We start from the raw sequence: 26,327 nt of genomic DNA, 5'->3' as shown, positions 1-26,327 counted from the left end.
TACCCTAGCAACCCCCTAGCAACACCCTAGCAACAACCTAGAACTCCATAGCAACCACCTGGAACACCATAGCAAATACTGGCAACACCCTAGCAACCACCTAGCAACACCATAGCAACCACCTGGAACACCATAGCAACCCCCTAGCAACCACCTAGAACTCCATAGCAACCACCTAACAACACCATAGTAACCACCTAGAACTCCATAGCAATCACCTAGCAACATCCTAGCAACCACTTAGAATGCCCTAGCAACACCCTAGCAACTGGCTATAACTCCATAGCAACCACCTAGCAACACCATTGTAACCACCTAAAACTCCTTAGCATCCACCAAGCAACACCCTAGCAACCACCTAGAATACCCTAGCAACCACCTGGAATACCATAACAACTGCCTAGCAACACCCTAGCATCCACCCGAAACTTAATAGCAACCACCTAGTACCACCCTAGCAACCACTTAGAATTCCATAAAACCACCTAGAACTCCATAGAACCACCTAGCAACACTGTAGCAACTGCCTCAAACATCATAGCAACTACCTACCACTGTTCACTCTGTTCAGCAGAAAGTCGACTTTGCATTGGCGGCAACCACACTTCACAATTTCTGCAGGATTTGTCTAGTCTTTATTTATTATTATTATTCCACCCATTTTTTGGACTGCTACTCCTCCCAGAGTTTTCACACCACATACACGTGCCATATGTCAAAATGACCGGCTTCTTTGGGAATCGATGGCTATTAATTTGTGGAAAGTTTCGCTGCACGGTTTTTGAGAAATATGACTTTTGTATGACCAATTTTTCCCATTGAAAATGAATGGGGGCGGTGGCGTCATAAAAATGTGAATTATGAAGTTACAGCATTGGTCGGCTTTGCACACGTGATGCGGTCCGCTGTACGTCCTCACCAGCCACCAGAAAGGAAATAGCTGAATGCGGAAGTGAACGCGATAAAACGGTATTCCAAATGAAAAATTACACATGAAAACGCTGTCAGCTAGGTATATCAACAAACAAATGGCGTAGGCATACCCAGAAGTCCTCAATAATAATAGTATTTCACAAGATATTAAGCAAATTCGTTGACGACGTTTCGTCAGGTCCAGCGTCTTTGAATGCTAGTGCTAACAAAGAGTGAATGGCTTTAATGCGATGATGAGAGAACTTTCGGTTGACCTAAAAAAACGATATTCCAAAACCAAAAATAGATGTGCTGTTATACCTGGTTAGAAAGCTTATGCTCTCACCTACTGAATAAACGAGTTCTCAAACAAGCCAGACTGTACTAAAAAGTGCAACAACGCCGTCAACAACACGTGTGCAGCAGCTTCTGGTCCGGTCTTACTCCAGAAAAAGACGTCAGCTTGTAATACCACACATGTTGCTTTGGGTGTTCTTGAACTTTGTAGTACAAACTGGCTTGATCTACACTTCATCGATCCAACAGGTGATAGAACAAGCTTTCTAACTATGTATAATATGTCACATTTTACTTTTGTAATGCCGTTCTAAAGGTTCGTCTCATTATAGATGCATTGCGTATTCTTTGTAACAGTGACAGCAACATTTTCTCATCCCAACGCTACAGTACACTTCTCCGCTTGTCTGTTGATGTACCCCTCGTTACAACAGAAGCTAGTAGTACTGGCTACCAACCGATACTTATTCACAGAAGCTGTATTTAAAATGAGTTAAAATGCAACTATTTAAACACATATTTCTCACCTCATTTTCGTTCTTGGAAATTCGTCTCGGCTAACACGTAATAGGCTACTCTGTCTATGAGTTGGTCTCAGACATAACAGATTAGACTCTGAATTACAGCCCAATTAAATGTTTTTAGTTGTCTGGTTAAAATGAGCTGAAATTCGCGCAAAATCATACGTCAATCAAATTAATCTCCCTAGCCCTGTCTTGCTTTTTTTTTAATGGTGCGATCACGAAGTGTAGACATAGGGTTTTTCCAAGACCCTCTGAACATGCCAGCTAGCTTTGTGATTCGCCGTCACTCGTCACCGCATACCGCGAGTAAAACACTGAGATCTCAAGTTTTGATGAAAGGATAATTTAGCTCTGAATATATGTGTCGCAAATAAACTCGTTGCCGTGATGTTATAGCATGTACACAATACTCTGTCTCTGCTTATACTACAGAAACTGTTCGCTCTGTTCAGCACAAAGTCAACTTTGCGTTGGCGGCAACCACACTTCACAATTTCCGCAGGAATTGTCTAGTTATAATAATCGTCCCTTTTGCTTTATCAAACTGCCATAATTTTACTCTGCTCTTTATGGTGCATGGTTTGCATTTGGCACACTTCAAGTATTTAGCTGCTCCGCTAGCAACTTTGAAGGAATCTAAAAAATATGAAAGCAAACGGTGGCTGTACCACTGCAATATTAATTTAAATTTTCACGCTAGTCCGAGTTTTCATTCTATTTATTCTTGTCATTTTGCGATATGGAAATGACGATGAGAGTCAAATTAATCAATTCAACAGCAAATTGTTTATGACGTGTGCATGTTTCCTGCTATAAATGTTGTTACCAGTTATTTGTGGAATGTGAATGCATTCTGTCGCCTTGGATGTCAAGACATGAAAGTGAATGTTTGCATAAAAACATAATGAATGTGTTTGAGAGGATATATAAAACAGTTACAATCTGTATATTGGCCTGTTATATCCTGTTTGTTGCATAACGACGGTCTAAGTCAAACCACTAACGAGAGTTTTGCTTGACAACGGTAAAATAATATGCCCAAACGACTGCGGAAGAATATTTCAATTTCAGGTGATTAAGTCGATAAAAATCAATAAATACTAAAGTAACCGTATAGTCATTGTTGGTAACCCGTTGTATAAGTGGAATAAACCCCTCCGGGCTGTCCCTTTATTAGAAAATAATGTACTTCGGTGGTAGTATGGAGTTACAGAAGAAATCATACGACAGATGGACCGACAACGACGTCGCTTTTTCATACATCAGCGGACTAATTTGTCTAATCTTCGCGGGTCTTTAGACCGCAGTGGAAACACAGACAACAGTGGGCTGAAGGAACCTTTTAGTTCCTTGAGAAGTAGTTCCTGGGACTAAAACCTCCGGGTACTTTGGGTGGAAACGCGCCTTTAGTTGCGGCGCGGAAACGCTACAGCTCTACATACACACCGGGCCATCTAAGTGTTACAACATAGTAAAGGCCTTTATGATAAGCGGCTAGGACACATCCATGGCGGCGCAACTAAGTAATCCGACAGCGTCTCATAGCACAACATTGGCCGTAAGTCATCAATATTTTATACAATCATCATGATATTCAGTAGATATGTTGGGTGAAGGTATATGATCATGAGGACAAAACCATGTTAAAATCGCTCCATAGGGGGCGCAATAGTGCCAATGCCTTCCCAATGCCGCTTGCAGCTTTAATTATTTTACATTCAGCATTTATTGTAAGTAGCATATATACAAGAACTTTTTTTTTTTAGTAAAATGAACTTGACAACCAAGTAGAAACATATCCTTTCTGGAGGAATATGCTTTCTGTAGGTATTCACCAGCAGTTTTGTACATTCATTTAAATATCTTGCATGAGGCAATCTTTGTTATTTGACACTTTGATGTGACACAAAGTTTGAATGACGACATTGTGAGATGGTAAGATTAAAAAAAAAACAGGGCCAAGTGACTTGAAACTATTTAGAAAACATTGGGTAGCACTGCTTTGGAACACAGAGGCAAGATTGTTTGTAGTACAGTAACTTGGCGTCATTTTGATATCAATACTTTTAATGGCAGGTCTATATTTTGCCAGTTTGAATGAGTGACTTATAGACAGTGCTTTGAATTTGTATCTTGGCATTTTTGTACGTTGAAAACATGTTTTCATGAGATATCATTTCTTTTTGCACTGTGTTTGTAATGAGTAAGGGATAATAATCATTCATATACTGTATAAATGTAACATCGCACTCACAGAATCATGACACAAGTCTACCGGTGCCACATATTTTAATGAAAAGAAGCAGGTCTACAAACAAAACATAAAAGCTTTTAGCTGACCACATACACAGACACTCGCTTTCAGCTCAGATAGCTTGCTAGTAGCCTAGTAAAGCTTGCTATCAAGCATGTTACAATACTGCTCTGTATCGCGCTTTTTCTCTCACAGAAATGATTCATGTCATTAAAATGAATGAAGCCCCGTCTTTACAGCGCACAAATAAGCATCATGGTTTGTGAAGAACCCACTGTAACGTAGCTAACTAACCATCTGAACAACAATATAGCCTGCAGCTAGCCTACAAGGTAGTTATATTACTAACTAGTTTAGCCAACATTGTGTAGCGCTTTCTGTACCTTTTCCAATAGGTAGCGCCCTGTGTTCGTAAACTTAATTCCCTAGTTTGATTTAGTTAAACCCTTATTCCTCTAAAACCTAAAAAAGGCATCAGAACGGCTAAACATAACTACACCCTACACATAGAGGACCACTTTCACCACAACTCCGATTCCCGGCGCATGAGGCATTCAGACTATCACGGATTACAAAATCTCCAACACCTGTTCCACTGTCCACAATGCCTCCCTCCCAGACGAGCTAAATCTTTTCTACATCCGCTTCGACCAGGACAATACTGACCCAGCTACCAAAACCCCCACCCATCCAGGAGACCAGGTGCTCACTCTGACCATCGCAGAGGTCAGAGGATCACTACACAAAGTGAGCACAAGGAAGGCTGCCGGCCCAGACGGCATACCGGGACGTGTCCTCCGGGAATGCTCCGACCAGCTGGCTGAGGTCTTCACTACAATATTTAACCTCTCACTGTCCCAGTCCACAGTCCCCACATGCTTCAAGGCCACCTCTATCATCCCCGTCCCCAAGAAATCATCACCCACATGTCTGAATGACTACTGACCCATAGCACTCACTCCCATTGCCATGAAGTGCTTTGCGAGACTGGTCCTGGCCCACATCAAAGACACTATCCCCCCCACACTTGACCCACATCAGTTCTCCTACCGTCCCAAAAGGTCTACAGAGGACGCCACTGCCCTGCACTTAACCCTGACCCACCTGGAACAAATGAACACATACATCTGGATGCTGTTCATAGATTACAGCTCTGCTTTTAACACCATCATCCCCTCCAAGCTAACCACCAAACTCCTCTCCCTTGGACTTAACCTCTCCCTCTGTGTCTGGACCCTGGACTTCCTGACCAACAGACCTCAGTCTGTTAGGTTAGGTAACTTCACCTCCTCCACCCTGACCCTCACCACAGGTGCCCCTCAAGGCCATGTTCTGAGCCCCCTTCTCTACTCCCTCTTTACCCATGACTGCCTGCCAATTCACCACTCAAACTTAATAGTAAAGTTCGCGGACGACACCACAGTTGTAAGCCGAATCACTAACAATGACGAGATGGCCTACAGGGACGAGATCCTGCACCTCACATCATGGTGCACCTCCAACAATTTCCTCCTCAATGTGCAGAAGACGAAGGAGCTGATCATGGACCTCAGGAGGTCCAAAAGCTGCAGCCACTCCCCCATATATATCAACGGGGTCGAAGTGGAGCGTGTCCCCAGCTTTAAATTTCTTGGCGTTCACATCAGCGAGGACCTCTCCTGGACATTAAATACCCGCTTCCTTGTGAAGAAGGCCCAACAACGCCTGCACTTCCTGAGGGAGCTGACGAGCACCCGCCTATCTCCCAAAATACTCTCCAGTTTCTACCGCTGCACCACTGAGAGCATCCTGATCAGCTGCATCTCACTGTGGTACGGTAACTGCACATCAACAGACCAGAAAGCCCTGCAGCGGGTCGTCAAGGCGATCCAGCATATCACCGGTACCCAGCTCCCAGCCATAAAAGACATTTATCACAAACACTGCCTGCACAGAGGTCTCAGCATCAGCAGAGACCCCACCCACCCCGACCACGGCCTGTTCTCCCCCCTGCCCTCTGGGAGGCTCTTCAGGAGCCTCAGAGCTCACACTTCCAGGGTCAGAAACAGCTTTTCCCCCCAAGCTGTTACCCTTCTGAACCTGGCTACCCGCTGAACTCTACTCACCCACTTACACACCCCCCCCCCCCCCCGTATATATCAATAACATTAATATCAATCATCAATAACATTTTCCTCCCTTATTTTTATGGCTTTACTGTGGTTATGTTTATACCCAACAGAAATCACAGAACAACTATGTCCCCACAAATTAACTTAAAGTTTATTAACTGAAGAGGAAAATGATAGGCTAATATCCAGAAAAATAAAAGGTTCACACAAAAAATAAATAACAGTAAACCAAGAAAGTAGCAGTCTACTGACCTTTCAAAAATAAAAACTAATTTGTTTTCACTCAGAGGAATATTATCTAAGCCTAAGTAATAACCTAGTGGGCCAACACACACTCATACAAGCCGGCGACCATAAAAGAAAAAAATGAAAATTAAAGAAACAAACTCCTGTTGCAGGCCTGGTCGATGCTGGGGAGCGTGGTGGCCAAAAACAGTTGAAACCGTTTCACTCTAACCAAGCAAAAATAAAAGTTGAGTACTTACAATTGCAGAATTGAGTCACAGAGCCCTAATATTGCGCTTCCGAATGCGGTGGAATAAACCAGCGGGCTGATGGCTGACCGTGGCGGACCAACAAGAGGAAATCTTCTTTCTCCCTCGTTGCCAGAGGAGCTACCAGGCTTTATCCTGGTCACCTGGAGCGCTATCTGGGCAGTTCAGAATGTCCCTCGTGGGCAGCTAGCTAGGTTAGTTAGCTAGAAAGACTAATTACACAATATCAGCTACTGCGTCGGTATTTATTGGACAAAAAAAAATGACACAATATCGGCTACTGCGTTGATATTTACCTAATTATTCACAGAACACAATACAGCTTTTCACTCGTCTGCAGTCTTAATGCTCTAGTTTCTACAGTGCTATAACTTTAACACACTTTACACGGTAAATCTCCTTACTACACTTCTCATCTTTTTCTCACTCGCTTTCCACAGAGCTCCGCCAGACACTCCTGCTCGCTCACTCTCCTCTCTCCTTCTCTGCTGCTTCCACTACCCCTCCTCGCCAGCTCCCGCCCCACGGCCAATCACAATACAGGAAGAGTCACATGACTCACAAACAACCAATTACATACAATAAAACTAAACAACATAGGTTGTACTCCATTTACACCACATGCTCACCAAGTACACTGCAAACAATCCATTTAAAATGGCTGAATATATAGCTTATATCGAACTGAACATGTTACTACTACCCAAATGTATTTACTCTGGACAAACATATTTATACTGAACAAAACAAATAGAAAACTTGTGGTAGACAAGAAAACCAGATGTAATGATATTTAGGGGCAGATTAAATTGCCCTGGGGCTACAATTATGTTACAACATTCTTGTGTACAAGAACATAAAAGTCAACAGGAATTTGTACGCATATTGAAACTATTGAAAATTTGTGCTTCATATGCTTTTACCTGCAGATAAAACATGAAAGCTTGTAGCTGACCACATACGCAGACACTTGCTCTCAGCTCACTTAGCTTGTTGCTAGTATTCCAGCAAAGCTTGCTACCAAGCAAGAAGTCCTGTGTCTGCGAATGTCACACTGACTGGCGGTCAGCTGGTATTGCACTAGCTAACAGAGAGACAAAAAGATTCTTGCAGTAATATATTTCATGAAAAACACGTTTTCAATGTGCAAGAATGCCAAGTTACTCACACAAGGTAGCTAACGTTAAACACGGTGAAAATGCTGAAAGCAGAACTGTCCCAGAGAGATTTTACAGATGCAAAAGCAATAGTTTAAAAGTTGTTTTTTTAGTTAGACAGCAAGGCAGTGTATTGAGTTAGAGATTTGCTTCAGTTGGAGGGGCGGATAGAACCCAGGTCTATCAGTCCTGTAAACTGTCCCACCAAAAGGCAATGGCACTACCCAATGAGCTACGAGGGAAGTAGACCTAGCAGCAAAGACCAAGCAGCAAGTCAGAGCAGCAAAGTTGTATCCAATGTTTTTATCTGTTGATATATGTAAAATGACCAATTGGGAGACATATTCCTTGTGCACTAAGAGCATTTGTGGCAAGAAAAATAAGAAGAAGAAGAATTAGAAGGAGAAAATGCAAAATCCCCTTAGTTTGGGGCTTTATTGTGTGGACGTGTGAAGATGTTTATGAATTCTGTCGGTTGAAATGGGGTCAGAATTAGAGCCCGACCGATGCCAGGTTTTTGGGTCCGATGCCGATCCCGATTTTGGAGAGTCCTAGCCCACCGATTACCGATGTTTTGACCAATATTTTGTCAAAAAGTGCAACATTTTCAAATCAATTTGAAAAACTTATATTTTATTAAAGTTTCTATATTTAAGAACATTTAACTTATAAGCAAACAAATAAAAATAAAAATAAACACACAAAGAACTTTTTAGATAAAAAAAGTAAAAGATGATATTAAATTACATTACATTACATTACAGGCATTTAGCAGACGCTCTTATCCAGAGCGACTTACACAACTTTTTACATAGCACTTTACATTGTATCCATTTATACAGCTGGATATATACTGAAGCAATGCAGGTTAAGTACCTTGCTCAAGGGTACAACGGCAGTGTCCTTACCCGGGAATCGAACCTGCGACCTTTCGGTTACAAGCCCAGTTCCTTACCCACTGTGCCACACTCTGTCCTCCATAAATATATATATTAACACCATCTTTAAGTGTGTGAAATCAAAATAACTCCACACCTTGCTTTTACTCCTTTCTTTTCCAGCCATCTATAAAAAATTAATTTAAAAAAATCAGTTTTCCAGTTTCAAACATGTATTTTTATGAATATTATTATTATTATTGTTGTTGTTATTAATTTGTTATTATTATTTCTTAGTATCTATTCTCAGTACATTAATTATATTTTCTTATTTCATTCCTACTACATGATCTCAAAGAGTAAGGCTATCTAGCGAGCTTCCGTGTCCATAAGAATTAGGTGGTGAAAAAACTACAATAACCATTAGCTATTGACACAGCCTCATTATTTCTTATTATATATTCTCAGTAAGTTAAATGAATTATATTTTCTTATTTTATTTCCACTACATGATCTCAAAGAGTAAGAGATTATCTAGCGGAGCTAAAGAGTGAATCAAGTGTAACGTTAGATGAAATTAAATTGACTGCATGAAATACGTGAAAAAAACTACAATGCGCTTTCGTGCAGGTTACCCGCACTAACTGTTGGTTGATTCACTTCTCCAACAGCAATCCTTCTCTCATGTTATCACGACAAAGCTAGATAACATGGCTTAAAATGATCCATGATAGGTGTTTTATCTGCGTTTTTACTGTCTAGTTAGCTTGCTACGATGACGTGTGACTAGATGACACACTCGCTTGCAATCACGTGTTGGCTATTTACACAGCATCATATAGTAGCTAATATCATTATCTCAGATAAGAAAACAAATGTGTGATACATTCAATCACCATTTTATTTTGGTTATTTATTTGAGAATACAGCGATGTCCTCTGGAAATGTAGATCCTACGCTGCTTATGTGCTCACTGCCACTTCATAAAGGCTTGCTAGCCAGCTAGCTTGCTAAAGTGAACCAAATATGTTAGCTAGCTCGCTCGCTTGATAATGAGGATTGATAAACATAGTGGTCGTATAAACGCATTTAATAAAAAACTTTCACTAAATATACATACCTTTATTGCGGCAATCGAATCTGTGCATACAAGTCTTGCAGTGGAGAATATTGGATGAGGCACGAGTGACAAACGTCTTATTAGAGAAGTAGCGCGTCAGCTGCTGCAGTTCACACTTGTATTAGAGCTCCCTCTACTGGATAATTCTAGTAAATAGCAATTACAACGTTTGAACAGACAAGTACACATAAATAATCATTGTATTTTTGTTTATTTATACTTATTAAAAAATCGGGGCACATCGGCGGCATAACTGCCGATCCCGATGTCGTCAAAAAAGTCAAATAATGGCCACATATATCGGCCACACCGATATATCGGTTGGGCTCTAGTCAGAATGTACAGAAATTCATGTTTTTAAAGGCTAAGAGTCTGTGGTTGTTGCAGTTATTTTTATGGGGAACCCCAAAAAGTGCCAAACTCTCGGTGCTGTATAGGTATGGGGCATGCCCTGTCAAGGCGTAACTTGGCTGGATGGCATACCTGCCATCCCAATTACCTTGCTTCCAGTACTCCTATATTTGTCCTGTTTCTAAAGACTGTCTAAAAATAAATACCTGCCAGTGGTTAAAAGCTGATCTCACCAAACTCTTTGCGTGCCCTTGGGTATATACCATCAGGGCCTGCTCCAGTACTTCTTTATCCTCTATATCAATATCTGCTAAGACATTCTGAGTACGAAATATACCTTCCAGTCTATTAGTAACCTCCTGTCTAGTAAAACTTTCAATAAAGTAACTATTTAAGACATGAGCAATATCCTTATTCTTATAAAGCAATGTTCCTTCTTTATTGCTCATGATGATGCAAGGGGTTACATCCTCCTCACCTTTCCTTTTCCTACTGTAGCATTATATAGAAAAAAAAGTATATACAGAAACAAACTTTTAGGATTACATTTTGCATATTGGGAAATTTGCCTTTGAAAGAGCCTTCTAGCTTCCTGTAGTTCTTTTGTAACCTTAGCACACATACAACATTCAGCCTTATTACTCTTAGTACTGTCCTTTTCATATATCTTATACAGTTTTTTTTCAAACCCTCCCATATGGCTTTGTTCATCCACTGGGGAGACTGCTTTTTCAAATTACTTCTCTTCAACTTTGGAATAAATTTATGTTGTGCCTCAAGAATAACCCTTTTGAACCTTATTTCAAGCAGCTTCTACGAACATGACTGACTTCAGTTTACTTCAGGGGCCTGCACCGTCCCCAGATTACAATCCATTATCGTGCCTTTTGGATGAGGTGGAACGGGAGGTGCGCAGCATAAAAGCGTGACCATAAAATCTGTAGGAACTGAGTGATGCTAGCGAACATGGAGAAAAATCCCTCAGGAATGCTTCCTGCATCTGGTTGAGTCCATTACGCAAAGAATTGTCCTCTTTTTGAATGGGAGGACATAACTAAAATCTGGTTTCTTGGCTTTGTTATTTGTATAGCCCACCATGCAACGTTTTGGCATTTTTATAATGTTGATAATCCAATGACTGGTATTACTAACCATCTGGAGCGCAACTGATTGTTTTCTCCTGTCGTGGAGTGTGGCCTATTACAGGCGCATTGATGCATATGTATTATGTAAACATTAGCGCAACAGGTCCTGGCAGTTAATTAGAATTCTTTGCATTTCACTCTTTGCAAATACCAGTGAAAATAAGTGGATTTGAAACATTTTTTTTTAACAAATTCCCGGGTCCTGGGAATTTGGAACCGGTTCCAATTTGGAATCAGCTATCGATAACCAAACTTAGGCAGCATGTTTGCCTGCTCTCCAGAATCAATAGCAGATGTTCCAACAATGAGCGCTGATGATATGAAAGACTGGGTATCCTGTTAACATGCATTAAGAAAAAAAAGGTTTCCTGGATGTATATTATAATCAATTTGTCAAGGAGATGGTGTGCTTTGGGAAAACAGAATGATGCCACTCAATTGACAATATCTTAGATTTTTTTGTGTGGGATAAGTTAAGTTAAGGCTGTTGTAAACTAACACAAAATCAGACGTGCACAACCTTGAATTTTCACTTTCATTTCATCATGTGGGACCTTTGGGAATCTGGCAATGATAAGGATGAAAAAAAACCTACCTGCTTTCTAGTTGGACCCACTTTTGAGAAGACACCAAAGGAGAAGAATTCTGGAAACTAGGAAACAAATTACGAATTACGAATTACTCATTAGGAATGGTGGAAGGGGTTATATTGTGAAAATTTTGTTTTGAAAATTCTTTTGATTGATATGGGCTCCCTAAATAAGACTCAGACCTAAAAAAGGGATATGATTTTAAAAAATGTTAAGTTATACTGTTCAATAAATACAGTTCTAAAGGATTTTAAGACAGGAAGTTTTCATTACATTTTCATAAATTTCAATCATCCTTCTCCTGACTATTCCCTCCCTCTGCCATCATAACATCATGCATGTTGCCCGTTAATAATGTCATTTAAATAATGAAGTCTTCAGGTTGATGGTAAATTATACATTATACATTGACAAATACGGGAATTATTACCACACAAAAAATGATTAACCTATACATTGTTACTGTGGTGATGTAATATGAAAACCATTTTTTTGATAGCATAACCAAATTGCCAATTACCAATTACCATATAGCCAGTGAACTCACTGGTGTTAAATGAGCTAGACATTGCTGTAGTTAGCTTAATGTTTAAAGCAGCCTGTATAGATTGCTAGTATCTAATGATTTGCTTATACAGTGCCTTGCAAAAGTACTCAGACCCCTTGAAAACCTTTGGTTACTGGTTTTACACTTTTGTGTCATCATCTAGAAATTGCTGCATTTTTTATACATAGCACCCCATTTCAGGGCACTATAATGTTTGGGACATATTAATGTAAATGAAAGTTTTGTACTTTGCGTCTAATGACTGCTTAAAGTCTGTGATCCATAGACATCTCCAGGTCCTGAGTATGTTATCTAGTGATGCTCTGCTAGGCCTGTGCTACAGCCATCTTCTGCTCCTGCTTGTTTTGGGGCTACTTACCTTACGTTTTCTCTTTACCATAAAATTGGCTATATGCTGTAGTATGAAGTGCTATCCAATGATTTTGGAGGCATTTTCTTGAACTTGAGCCGATAAGCTGCTCCGATACACTACAGAATTCATTCTGCAACTGCTATCAACAGTTACACATCATCATGGAAGGTGAGTGAGCCAGTAGAAACTCTGTGGTGATTACTTCACTCTAATGGCAAGGATCAATATGAGTGAGGTTTAGATTCAACATGGCTGGCTGCAAATAGGCTATTTGAAATTGCCCAATTGTGTTTAGGAAGAGTGCATTGTGGTGATTTTGATGCAAATAAAAAGGATTTTATTATTTTAATATGATTTTATTATTTTATTGTTGTTTTCTGTGTTTGGTGTAGCAATCGTTGTCAATTCCGTGTTTTCAGATCACAACCACAGAATTTAAATCCGTGCTCTCCACTAGCGTGGTGTGTCACCAAACAAAGTTTAAAGCCGCAATGTGTATACAGTTTGTATGTGGCACCATGTTTGACAGTGGTTTGATTTCGGCCTTCTTATCAATTATACTTCCAGCTTGACTGAGGAGGCAAGACATGAGAGAGGAAACTGGATGGGCCAATGGGATGAGCACACTGTGCACCCAGTGCAGTGCTCATGACAGTTGTAGTATCATATAGTATCACCTCAAATCCAGGGGTGCATGCTCCCCCTGGAAGCAATCTTTTAAAAATATTTATAAAGTGCAGATGGAATTGATCACCCCATCTGTTTCTTTTCGAGAAAGTTCACCAAGGCTCAGCTAAATTACTCCACCATCGAGAAAGAAGCATTGGCCTTACTGTTGGCGTTACAACATTTCGAAGTATACGTTGGATCCAGCTCTGTTCCTATTGCGGTATATACGGACCATAACCCATTCGTTTTCTTGTCAAGAATGTATAACCAGAACCAGCGATTAATGCGCTGGTCCCTCATAATTCAAAACTACAACTTGGACATAAAACATGAAAAAGGTACCGACAATGTAATGGCAGACGCATTGTCTCGTATATAAAGTAGCCTTTTTAGAACGAAAATGATATACTGCAAATGTACATATGAACGAACTTAACTAATAAGTTCGTTCTTGTTGGTGGGCGTGTTACGTTCCACGTCGTGTGTGTTTTCTTCCCCCTCTGTAATACTGCAGGAGAGCCATTCATCATTCCATTCGCTGTCCCCGCTGTCAATCATCATTAACCTGGTCCCGCCTCCACCAATCACATCCCTCCTCTGGAATATAAAAGCTACGTGGCTCCTGCAGCTCGTGGTCTCTCTGTTGTTGTGATCTCTGTTCGTTTGTGCTGTGTGGTTGTAGAGATTGGAGACCTGTGAGTGTGCGCGTAAACGTTTTTCCCTGCTTGTGTATGTGTGGTTGTCTGTGTGTGGTTAAGGCCCTGGGCAGGTAAGACAGAGGCCTCTATACATTGGTGCCACACGCAGGAAGAAAACTTGTATAGACACATTAGTAAAGGGGTGGTTGCCAACTATGTATTTTTGGTTTGTAAGAGTAGCTAGATAGTCTTATTTTTCTTAGATAGTTAGATTATATTTTGTTCTAGCGCTGTTTGGTTTTGTTTATTTCATTACTTTGGCTACATCCATGTCCCTTGGCCTTGTGACCTAGTTGTGTCTTGTTTTGTGTAATTGTACAAATGTAAATATCACCTCACTTGCACTTATAATAATAATAATAACACCTTTAAAATCACCTGCAACTTTGTCTGCCCTGATTATTTATACCTCACGTGCACAACACCTTTTCACCCGGACACTTTATTTTTATATATATATGTTACGTACTCCCTCCTACCCCTAGACCCTAAGAGAGACGTAACATTCCACCAGTATAGGGGTCGAAGATATCCAAGGGCCATCTTCCAAAAACCTCTCCAAAAAATGAATAAAATGATTTTGGTCCTTAATAAAGCATATCAATTTGCTGCTTTATGATAGTTTTTAGATGAAACATTGATATCACATCGAAAAATAATGCGAAAAAAATTGTGCCACACTGTGGTACACACATACCTAAATATGTAATAATTTGCACTTGACTTCATGCTTTCTCCTCTTCAGTTCTCCCCAGAGGATTTGCTTTAGCCATGCTGATGACTTGGCAAAATGAGTAAAATCTTCCAAAAACCACAGAAAAAAAACAGTGGCGCCTCAATGAATGCTTGTATAATTACTGCGTAATGTTATGATACAATGCACAACGCTGTGCTGAAGGAACCACGCATGCAGTTACTCTTTCTTAATAAAATAGAATTTAAGGAAACATGCCATATACCATTGGAAAGCTTGTACTGTCCTCTGCAGAATAAAGAGTTATCAATAAAATCTGAATGAAGTGAAAGGAGTTACATTGGCGTAAACAGCGAATGTGGTTTTGCACATGGCCATTGTAAATACTGTATCTACCCTCACTTTATATTTGTGCTTTTATTTCTCAAGTGGATTGTTCAATACAATAAATGACAATTGAATCTTTAAAGGGATATCTTTACTCAAACCAATGGTAAGATTGTATATTTATTTCATATTTTGTCACAGGCATTGATAGTGGAATAACATGGTTTAACTCCACAAAAATCCCTCTTGTTTATTACACTATTCAGTGAGCAGAGTTTTTCACGCTTTATTGCTATACCTTTGGGCTATTGTTGGCTTTGTCTTGTTGCCATGTTGGAATTTTAGGTGGTTAAAGAATTTTTTTCATGAACTCTCAGATAGATGTTCAGACACTGTTGTTCAGTGTCTCATGCTTCGGGGTATAGTTGCGGATGAGACTGCAGGAAAGGTTTGCTTGTTAAATTGACTATCTATGCGACAATGGTGCCATTTAGAAACTCTGTATTTAGCATCGCTGGAGTGCATTGTGTAATAATAAAGCTAAAACACAGAGTTCTGCTCAATTTGATTGCAGGAGGAATGAAAGTCTTGATTTGAGCAATGTCAGTATGCTAGCATTCTGGCCACTAGGGGAGTTGCGTGAAGGTGTTAAGTAATTCAGTAAAATGCACAAATTCGTCAACGAGTCTGAATACTTTTGCAAGGCACTTCGACTGAGTGACAAAAACATAGCTAATTACATAGCTAATCATCAAACTGTCTCTGTCTCCCACCTCTTAAACCACATAGCATCACCCAGCAGTTTTTGTGTTTTCTCTTAAAGCTTGTTATTTTGCAGCAAAAAACCACAAAACACCATGAAATCTTTGAAACTAGATCATAATTGAAAAGATATTTAAGTGTTAGCCCTCACAAATTTGTTGAAAAACACATAATATCCTTTCAGTAGAATTGAATGTACCTTAATCAGCAGCTTTCTACCAAATGCAAACTTGACCATGAAGCAGAATAGAATTCCTGCAAAGAACAGCTTGACCAGAGAGGAGATCCCCCCAACACCTACATATGCTCCATACTGGACCTGTAGAAATTCAGGAAGAAGTCACAGGCACGACAAGCATGTGAGAATGCATGAAGCAATAGGTTGACAAAAACGAAATATAAAGAGTAACAACCTAAAATTTGGGCAAAAAGAAAACAAATATTCACAAAATGGTGAAGAGGTACAGTTGAAGTTGAAAGTTTACATACACCTTAGCCAAATCCATTTAAACTCAGTTTTTCACAATTCCTGACATTTAATCCTAGTAAACATTCCCTGTCTTAGGTCAGTTAGGATCACAACTTTATTTTAAGAATGTGAAATGTCAGAATAATAGTAGGGATAATTATTTATTTCAGCTTTTATTTCTTTCATCACATTCCCAGTGGGTCAGAAGTTTACATACACTCTGTTAGTATTTGGTAGCTGTCATAGCCCTCTTGTTTCTCATGTTTTCTGTTAGCCTCATGTATCTTGTCTTTGTTTGTACGATCTTTGTTCTCTGTTCTTTCCCTGCAGTGTAGGCGGGTCCTCGCCATCAGCTCCACCACCCCGTTAGCAGCTGATTTCCCTCACCTGCTCTCCGCATTCCGCATGCCTTTGCCAGAGCATTCCCTGATTGTTCTCAGCATATATTCTCGGTTTTCCAGCACCTCCTTGCCAGATCGTTTTTTCAGTTCTTCTGATGCGTTACATCAGCTCCAGTCTTAGTGATTAGTTAAAAACAACTTTTTCCGTTCGTGTTTTTTTCCCCCTTCTTCTCTCGTTTGGTTCGCCTACCTGCTTCCCCGATCCTGTGTTTGTCCAGTACCTTGTTATTTGTATCTGTCGTCGGTCTAGTGTGTCCAGTCTCCGTGGTCGTTCTGTCTTGTCTTTCGTCCTGTCTTGTTTTCCCTGTTTGCAGTTGCTGGTTCCAGCTCACCTTCCGCCGGCCTTCCTATCCAGTTCAGTCCTGCCCAGCCCTGTGCCTGCTCCCTGCCGCCGTCCAGCCCTGTGCCTGCTCCCTGCCGCCGTCCAGCCCTGTGCCTGCTCCCTGTCGCCGTCCAGCCCTGTGCCTGCTCCCTGTCGCTACCCAGCCTGTGCCATCTCCTGTTCCTCATTCAAACCACACCTGCCTTGTCCCTCTGGTTCCCAGCCTGGTTCCCTGTACCTGGAAATAAATCACCTTTGGTTTCTCCCTGCATTATCTGTGTCTGCGTCTTGCGTTTGGGTCCACCTGTACCGCTCACCATAACAGTAGCATTGCCTTTAAATTGTTTAACTTGGGTCAAACCTTTCGGGTAGCCTTCCACAAGCTTCTCACAATAAGTTTATGGAATTTTGGCCCATTCCTCCTGACAGAACTGGTGTAACTGAGTCAGGTTTGTAGGCCTCCTTGCTCGCACACGCTTTTTCAGTTCTGCCCACAAACTTTCGATTGGATTGAGGTCAGGACTTTGTGATGGCCACTCCAATACCTTGACTTTGTCCCATTTTACCACGACTTTTGAAGTATGCTTTGGGTCATTGTCCATTTGGAAGAGCCATTTGCGACCAAGCTTTAACTTCCTGGCTGATGTCTTGAGATGTTGCTTCAATATATCCACATAATTTTCCTTCCTCATGATGCCATCTATTTTATGAAGTGCACCAGTCCCTCCTGCAGCAAAGCACCCCCACAACACGATGCTGCCACCCCTGTGCTTCACGATTGGGATGGTGTTCTTTGGCTTGCAAGCCTTATGGCCAAACAGTTCAATTTGTTTCATCAGACCAGAGGACATTTCTCCAAAAAGTAAGATCTTTGTCCCCATGTGCAGTTGCAAACTGTAGTCTGGCTTTTTTATGGTGGTTTTGGAGTAGTGGCTTCTTCCTTGCTGAGCAGCCTTTCAGGTTATGTTGACATAGGACTCGTTTTACTGTGGATATAGATACTTTTGTACCTATTCCCTCCAGCATCTTCACAAGGTCCTTTGCTGTTGTTCTGGGATTGATTTGCACTTTTCGCACCAAAGCACGTTCATCTCTAGGAGACCGAACGTGTCTCCTTCCTGAACGGTATGATAGCTGCATGGTCCCATGGTGTTTATACTAGCGTACTATTGTTTGTACAGACGAAAGTGGTACCTTCAGGCGTTTGGAAATTGCTCCCATGGATGAACCAGACTTGAGGTCCACAATTTTCTTTCTGAGGTCTTGGCTGATTTATTTTAATTTTCCCATGATGTCAAGCAAACAGGCACTGAGTTTGAAGGTAGGCTTTAAAATACATCCACAGGTGCACCTCCAATTGACTCAGAGAATGTCAATTAGCCTATCAGAAGTTTTTAAAGCCATGAAATAATTTTCTGGAATTTTCCAAGCTGATTAAAGGCACAGTCAACTTAGTGTATGTAAACTTCTGACCCACTGGAATTGTGATATAGTGAATTAAAAGTGAAATAATCTGTCAAACAATTGTTGGAAAAATTACTTGTGTCATGCACAAAGTAAATGTCCTAACTGACTTGCTAACACTATAGTTTGCTAACATGAAATCTGTGGAGTGGTTAAAAATGAGTTTTAATGACTTCAACCTAAGTGTATGTAAACTTCTGACTTCAACTGTATGTAGTAAAACATGACAATTCATATCATATAGCATAACCAATAAATCAATCAATAACTTTTAATGACAACACGACCGAGGTCGGTGGAATTTGCTTTCAGTACAGCATGAAGCTCAATACAACGGTGTCAGTAACATCAAACATAGACAGATATCAACATTACATTAAACACAATAACTAGCACACAGACAATATTTATAGGTTGCCACAAGACAAAATTCACAGACAATATTTACAGGATTGACACAAGAGTTTTAAGTGCAGTACATCTGCCAGGGTTAGTGAGCAGGGTTCAGAGTCCTTATTGCAGTCGGGAAAAAGTTGTTTGTATCATATCTAAATTTAAGACCCTATCAATTTGCTGTATATTGTATGACTAATTTACGAGAGCATACATGTGTAAGGAATTAGATTTAGTTGCAGGGAGGAAAACATGTTTATCTGACTCCATTAACTTCAAATCCTGTAAAGTGAAGATGTATGTGAATACAGGTTTGTGTATACGTATTGGCTTTTCTGAAAAAGGGAAAAAAAAACTGTTCATTGTGACACAATATGACCGTTGGCAATAACCAAAGATAGGCAGTTTCGATGATGGAAAAGGTGAACATTTTATTTTACAAAGCAAGACAAAAGACTGCTATGAAAAGAAAAGACATACAATGTAACAAACTAAGACAAAGAAAAGGAACATAAAATGAGTATTGATGAATGCCCAAATATTCTGTACAGCAAAGACTATGGTACCAGGAGAACTGTTAAGCAGATTCTCCCCGAATGTTTCTTTGGACTTCCCTTAAATCCAATCCTGAGAAAGCCTTCCACACCCCACAGCTCCCTGGGTTTGCCTAAATAAGGTCTGGACACGAATAGGCCGGTAACATCTACCCCACCAAGAAACCCCCCCTACTCTTCCAGAAAGAGAGAAACTGCACTTCCCCCCTACTCTGTAGACATAGGAGAAGTATCAAAATCCAGTGACAGTAATAAGATGCTTTGTACGATGGCACGTGATCCTATGATTTTACCAATCAATTCTCCAAATACTTCTCTACGAGAGTCCATGGTGGTGACCCATCTATGACCCAGACACTTATGTAGGCATACATATGTATAAATATACTATGCTTTCATAACCCCACATACCATGTCATACCCGTTCAGTGTGCTTGTCTATGTATGATATTATTCAGTCCCCCACATTTATCATATCATCCTTAGTTATCTGCATGCAAATACATATGATGCATTCTTTCAGTCCATGGTAGTAGTTTTGTCTGACCCAGGAGAGCCTGGGCCATTGTCCATGAATTTCAGAGCAGCCGTTTATGGCCCCCAATTGAAGTTCTTCTTGACCCTCCACCTGGTATGGCCACAGCTCTAAGACCGTAATATCCTGTCACCTGATTCCTCCAACTCTTCCAGGAGGATAAGCCATTTGAAGACTGCTTCCCCATGGGTCGAAAAAGACAGGCCCATGCAGCTTCCAGCTGCTGTACCCATCCTGGGGCATTTTATGGCTCCAGTCAGCTCCACTCATGTACAGCAGTGGAATTCTTACAACTCCACCAGTGTGCGTGCCATGGAAGAATATGTCCAGTTGTGAGGGGACAACAGAGTTAATTGGGAAAACTGAAATTTTACTTACACATGTAACTCAGATGTTAATGCAGTTTCGCCAGAGACATCCGCCAAACATTCTTGTGTGGCTGCTTGTGTGCCCCATATGATTAATGTTCATATGTACGCAGTGGTAAAGCCACCAATAGAGGGCCTGCATTTGACTGCCTTAGTATATTAAAACACATAGCCTTCACAATTCCAGATGTTTTACTAGCACACATTCATTGTACTGTCAGACTCATGTTGATACAATTTTTTTATTGCAGACCACAAAAGTACCAAACCAGGCAGAAACGGAAAACCTTTGATTTCCGCAAGGACAAAATGAGCAGTTCCACAAGGGCCCGTGGATGTTTACATTACGGTTGTCAAATAAGTAAGGCACTGACTGAAAGGTCAGCTATAAATAGGCTGTAATTTCGAGCCTTTGTTGTTCTACTAAAGGGATTTTTCTAAAAAAAAAAAAAAATTACCAGTATTATGGATTTAACAATTATTTGTTCTCTTAAAGATTTTTCACTTTAAGTCATCTTCACACTCCATATGCTGAAAAATTTTCTTTATTATTTTTTTAATATTAATTTTTTTATTTACTTCTTTATATTTTATACATTTTGCACCTAATGTGAGTACTGAGTATGTCAATTCCAACCATAATTTGGAAAGGCCAGCTGTCTGCAACTGCACCTGCACCTGTATTCATGCAGAAACCCCACTGCCCAGTGGGGGTCACTCAATAGCAAGGAAATACGCAATCAATATTTGATTGCTACCCTATATGGAGCTACCAGCCAGTCGGCAGTGGCATGGTCCAAATGTGATACAATGTGGCTCATGAAATATTTTCAAACTGCATCTTTTTGAAAACAGAACTTTTCAAATCCCTAATGCAGCAAAAAAAAATCTTGCTGGAAATTTTAAAAAGTGTTCAGTTACATACTTCTGATAAACGATCAATTTCTGAAGTAGAGAACATCTAACACATTTTACCTTTCACTATTTACAAATCATGTGCTGGTGCCCTAGTCTCTAATGAGTTATGTCAAAGCGTGGAGCTCACTGGCAAAAGCAGGAAGTGGGAAGAGAAGCAGGACTGCACCAAGGAAGATAGTGGGGGAGGTAAAACTTACTGGTGACTCCTGGTACTCCTTATGCAGAAAGCCCTGTGTTCTTTTCACCACTGAGGGGTCAGCCCCCATGAAGGGCACAGCATATTGCTCAATCTCCTTACTGAAGAACAGGGTACTCCTGTGAGAACACACACACACAGTTATGAAGTATGTTAACATTAGGTAATGTCTGAGACTTTTCTTGTTTGCTAACATTACCTATTTCACATTTCTCCACTCTAAAAGTGAAATACTGAAAACACTACTGCACGTCAGCTCAAAAAAACCAATAAGGAAAAGGACCAGCAAGCCGTGTCTTCCGGCTCATTCCAACCGCTTATTTTATCTCCTTGCATCCTTTCCACACGTCCTTTCCTTGCGTCCTCCTTTGGGGGAGCTAAAGAGTGAGGAAAGGACGCAAGGATGGAGGAATTGAGGAAATGTGTGTAGAGTGTTAAAGTCCCACCCACCACTAAAAAGTGACTGGACCAAGGAAATGGTTTGAAACAATGGGATTTCCATTGTACATTATCTTCTCATGAGCAAAAGATTACACAACCTCCTTCTCCAAATGGCATGGTTCACATATCAGTTGTAAAACGTTTTATACCCATATTTATGTTATCAAACTCTCTGTTGTTGGCTAGTGAGAGCTTGGTGGCATAAAGGTTATGTTGTGTAGTTTTTAAGGACACAATAAATCTGGAGATAAAATGAAAACTTAATATTTTTATTTTACAATCCTCTGATATGTGAAACACACTGTTGGGAGAAAGAGGTTGTCTAATTGTTGGCATCAATTGCAGATGTGGGCAGTGGGGAGAAGTGAATCTGCATGTTGATCATTTATACATCACGCATTCTGAAAAAAATACTTCCCAGTTCCTAGATCCGTCAAGGAGCATTTAATGGGTTGAAATGTCCTTAAAAACCTTGATCGATTTCTAAGGTTAGTTTAGGGCTGAGGAAACAAGGACACATACAATAAGCGACTGGAATGAGCCCTTGGTATCCCATGAAAAATATTGCAGAGAAATCATAACTGCTCAGAGAAGTGTTTTGAAAGCCAAACATGTGGACCACCTCATCTTCTTTCACAATAATTTTAAAATGAAAAAACAGACATTGATTAACCCCTTTGACCAGATGCCATATATCTGGTCAATCCTCACACATATAGGAGTGTTCTATTTAACCACTTCGTGCAATGCCCCTAGTGGTCGGTACGCCGATGAGCCTAGATTGCTCAATTCAGACATTCTGTGCTCCTAGTAGATGATTCAGCACAACTATAGATGCTTTCAACGGTAACAACATAAACATTACTGCGCATGTGCGTTGTTCTGGTCCAAACTTAACTTCCGGCAGACTTCCGCAAACAATCAATAACAACAGAGTCCCTCTAGACTATTTCTGATAACAAGCAAAATAAATAACAAGTAAATTACGTTAGCTAGCTAGTTAAAACTATGTCTAGCCAGTATTATTTGAGGTTACCAGTCGAAAAAAAGAACCGTTACTTGGCCAAACTCAAATGCGATAACGTTACACTACCAGAAAAACAAGTGACAGAAACAGATAACTGTTGACAGTATTGCACCTTGCTGAGCATCATACATTCCTTGCATAATCCATAACTGTTCTGGGTTGCAATTAGTTTCACAATTTCCTACTGGGGTTACAAAGTTAAAGTATGTATTTTCACAAATTTTCTAAATGTAGTTTGTTCCTGAGGTCAGGTCGCACCCCACAGCACAACAACCTGAGCCCAACATCAGTCTGCTCATCAGTTTAACTTTCACTCCGTTTGTAATCGGTGTCATATTAGCCAGTAAACACAAACCCAATAATAAACAAACACAGAGCGGAAGTTAACTTAGGGCCAAGCGCATAACCTTGGCAACGCGCGTGCATCCGATGAAAGCGTCTATACCGAAGACGGAGTTGCCGAGTGCCACCATTGTCGTGCTGGTTGTCTATTTACCAAGCACCCCCTCCCTGCATTCTCATCTGTAACTACACCCTCCACACATGACACGCTGGACAATAGTGTTTATTTGGGCATAAATTAAAACATTCTTTTACCACTAAAAATTTGTATTCCGTCATAGCAACAAGATAATGGAAACAATAGCCAAAGGTATGCCGGTACAGCTGTGAAAAACGCTGCTCATTGAACACTGAAATAAACAAGAGGAATTTTTCAAAAATTATTCCATGTCATTCTACTGTCAATATCAATGAATAAATATGGAATAAACATACAACCGTACTATTGGTCTTACGTGTAGAGATGTCCCTTTCAAGACTGAGTGGGCAGTCTGTTTGCAAAATATTCACTAATTTGTGATACCTGGGTACCTTCCAAAATTGCTGTGCGTAATACCACATGTTCTTTACGGTGTTGTCGTCCTTTGTAGTAGAATCTGGCTTGATCAACAATTAATCAGTCCAATAAGTGACAGAATAAATTGTCTAACAATGTATAATATGTCTTTTTTTACTTTTGGAATAGCTGATTCTAAGCATGGCTAAGGCATATGTTTGCTGATAGACCTAGATGATATACTGTTTTCTGGACTAAGTTGGGGAACTGGGGAACGACAACATTGATTCTGTCTCTGTCTCTATCTACTGAACCCAAATGTAAGTGTTACTGCTGAAAATATTTTGGTTATATACGTCATTTTTTAAATTGTGTGTCTTTAAATATTTTAATGGTATTTTATGATGAGGATATTTGACACTGTAATGTAAGTCTGCTTTTGTTTGCTGAGTAGTGTTTGTGTTTAATGAACCGGATGTGACCTGAACTCTAACATTGCCAAAACGTGGTGGACGGTTGAATATTGTTTTAATGTCGTCCCATCCCCATAGAGGAAAACATCACATACTGTAGAATAACATACAAGAGTTATGATTACACATTTAGGTACTGTACCACATTGTGTTATCATGTTTCTGCATTATTATTTTTTAAACCTTTATAAAAGGGACATGTATATGCTTTATAATGGACAAAAGGCATTTTATTCATTTTTGGAGACGTTTTGGATATGTTTCAGGACCCCTAGATATTTTAGGCCACTGTACTGATGGAAAGCTTGTAATTCCCACTTGAAAATGATGCAACAGTGAGTTTCTGGAGTCAAAACAGTTGATTTCTAGAGAAATACGTGAATATGTTGTGATTTACAGCAATACATAATTTTTGGATAGATTTGGAGACGCTGGTTCACTGCTTAGTTTTTGCTTCATAGATCTTGAGTAGTTCTACATATCCACCCTTAGATTTTATGAACTTGTGGTCAAGAGTTCGTGATCCAGGACATTGTAGTTGTAACACACACCTGGCCATGGAACAGCTGAGCAGCCAATTGTCCAATTACCTTTGGTCCCTTAAAAAGGGGGGGACCACATATAAAACGTTCTGTAATTCCTACACTGGGTACTTCTTGTAGATACCTCTCTGCCATTTTTCTCTTTTCTGCTCAACAGGAGAGACATGCGGCAAGCACGGTCTCAAGACACAGACCTAAAGAAAGCTAAGGCCTGCCTATAATGGAACACGCAGAGAGATGCACTCTCTCTCAGGTTATAGCCACGGCCAGCTGTTTAAAACTCAAAGTAAACATGTTAGCTATACTGTTATACTGTCCTATACGGTTGTAAGTGGATTCCCACAAGGATCAGTGCAGGGACCACTGCTCTTCCTCATTTATATCAATGACATAGAAATTACATTAGTCAAATTTGCAGATGATACAAATCTGGGAGGCCCAGCTAATAGTTTGGAATCTACTAAAGTAATCCAAGAAGACCCAGAAGTGGACAGAAACCTGGCAAGTGAAATTAACCCTCTGGGGTCGAGAGCTCCGCCGGCGGAGCTCGACAAGATGAAATTAACTTTCGTTTCTATTTGGATGATTAACTTCACGTGCTGTTATCATACAGACGCAACAAAAACATTGACAGAAACCTTAGAATCGCGACTTTCCAATGCGCCCATTGGCAAATAATATAAATTGTTTTAAATGTTCCAAATTTGATTAATTAGATCATGTATGCTTCGCTAAACTTTACTCATTACTATGTGAATTTCGCTCAGCAGGAAGTCCGCCCAAATCGCATTCACATGTTAACAACATTATAATTACTCTTCATAGAAGGAGACTAAAGGAGGGGCGATGCGAGATCCATGTGAGAAATGCCAAGTGTGCGAAAGCGGGATAGAATGTCACAGAGTGTCGCCTAATTCACTTCTTTTGAGGTGAACATTTCGTTTAATTTTGGAAAATGGTCCTTCTGGAAGCAGACACTGATGAAGAGCGGTGTCATTTCGAACAGCGAACTGATCCAGCTGAGGATCAACTTCATGCGTAAGTATATTTCTTATGATCATATTGGTAAATGTGTACTGTATTGCAACGTATCTGTGTGTTTGTAGGAATATCCAGCAATGTGCGCGTTTGTAAATTCCCACACTACGAACGTGTGACAAACACGCCTGCCAGAGGTCACCGAAGTGGCTTTCTTTGGGGCCCTCCAGCACAGAGACACAGGGAGATGATGTTCCAACAGTCCAGATTTTATTAACGAGGGTTTGGCAAGATGTTAACGCCAAGGAGCAGATGTTAAAACAGTCATGACCGAAGCTCCCCTGTGTGGGCGGGGATGGCAGATTTAACCTGCAGCCACTCCTGTTCCTGGGTCCAATTAGCCTGGCCAATTATCTAATTCTTAACCAATTATCCAATTGGCCAGGTCTAATTAGCTTGACCCAGGGCAGGAGTGGCTGCTTAAACCAGCCATCCCCACACCACA

At 40.4% G+C, this 26,327-nt stretch overlaps 1 protein-coding gene across 1 annotated transcript in view; it reads right to left on the bottom strand.

The window, feature by feature from the left end:
- LOC135257880 (saccharopine dehydrogenase-like oxidoreductase) overlaps window positions 1-26,327 on the bottom strand; it is an 88,195-nt gene that overhangs the window by 41,327 nt on the left and 20,541 nt on the right. The window contains exons 2-4 of the mRNA XM_064341106.1: window positions 21,525-21,642; window positions 16,103-16,222; window positions 11,839-11,895 (exon numbers count right to left, since the gene is read on the bottom strand). Coding sequence (XP_064197176.1) covers window positions 11,839-11,895; window positions 16,103-16,222; window positions 21,525-21,593 — 246 coding nt within the window. The 5' untranslated portion in view covers window positions 21,594-21,642. The remainder of the gene's footprint in view (window positions 1-11,838; window positions 11,896-16,102; window positions 16,223-21,524; window positions 21,643-26,327) is intronic.

The sequence above is a fragment of the Anguilla rostrata genome, chromosome 6 (assembly GCF_018555375.3).
Source record: "Anguilla rostrata isolate EN2019 chromosome 6, ASM1855537v3, whole genome shotgun sequence".
Taxonomy (NCBI): domain Eukaryota; kingdom Metazoa; phylum Chordata; class Actinopteri; order Anguilliformes; family Anguillidae; genus Anguilla; species Anguilla rostrata.
The sequence above is the reverse complement of the archived record's forward strand: the minus strand, read 5'-3'. Positions and strand labels throughout refer to the sequence as shown.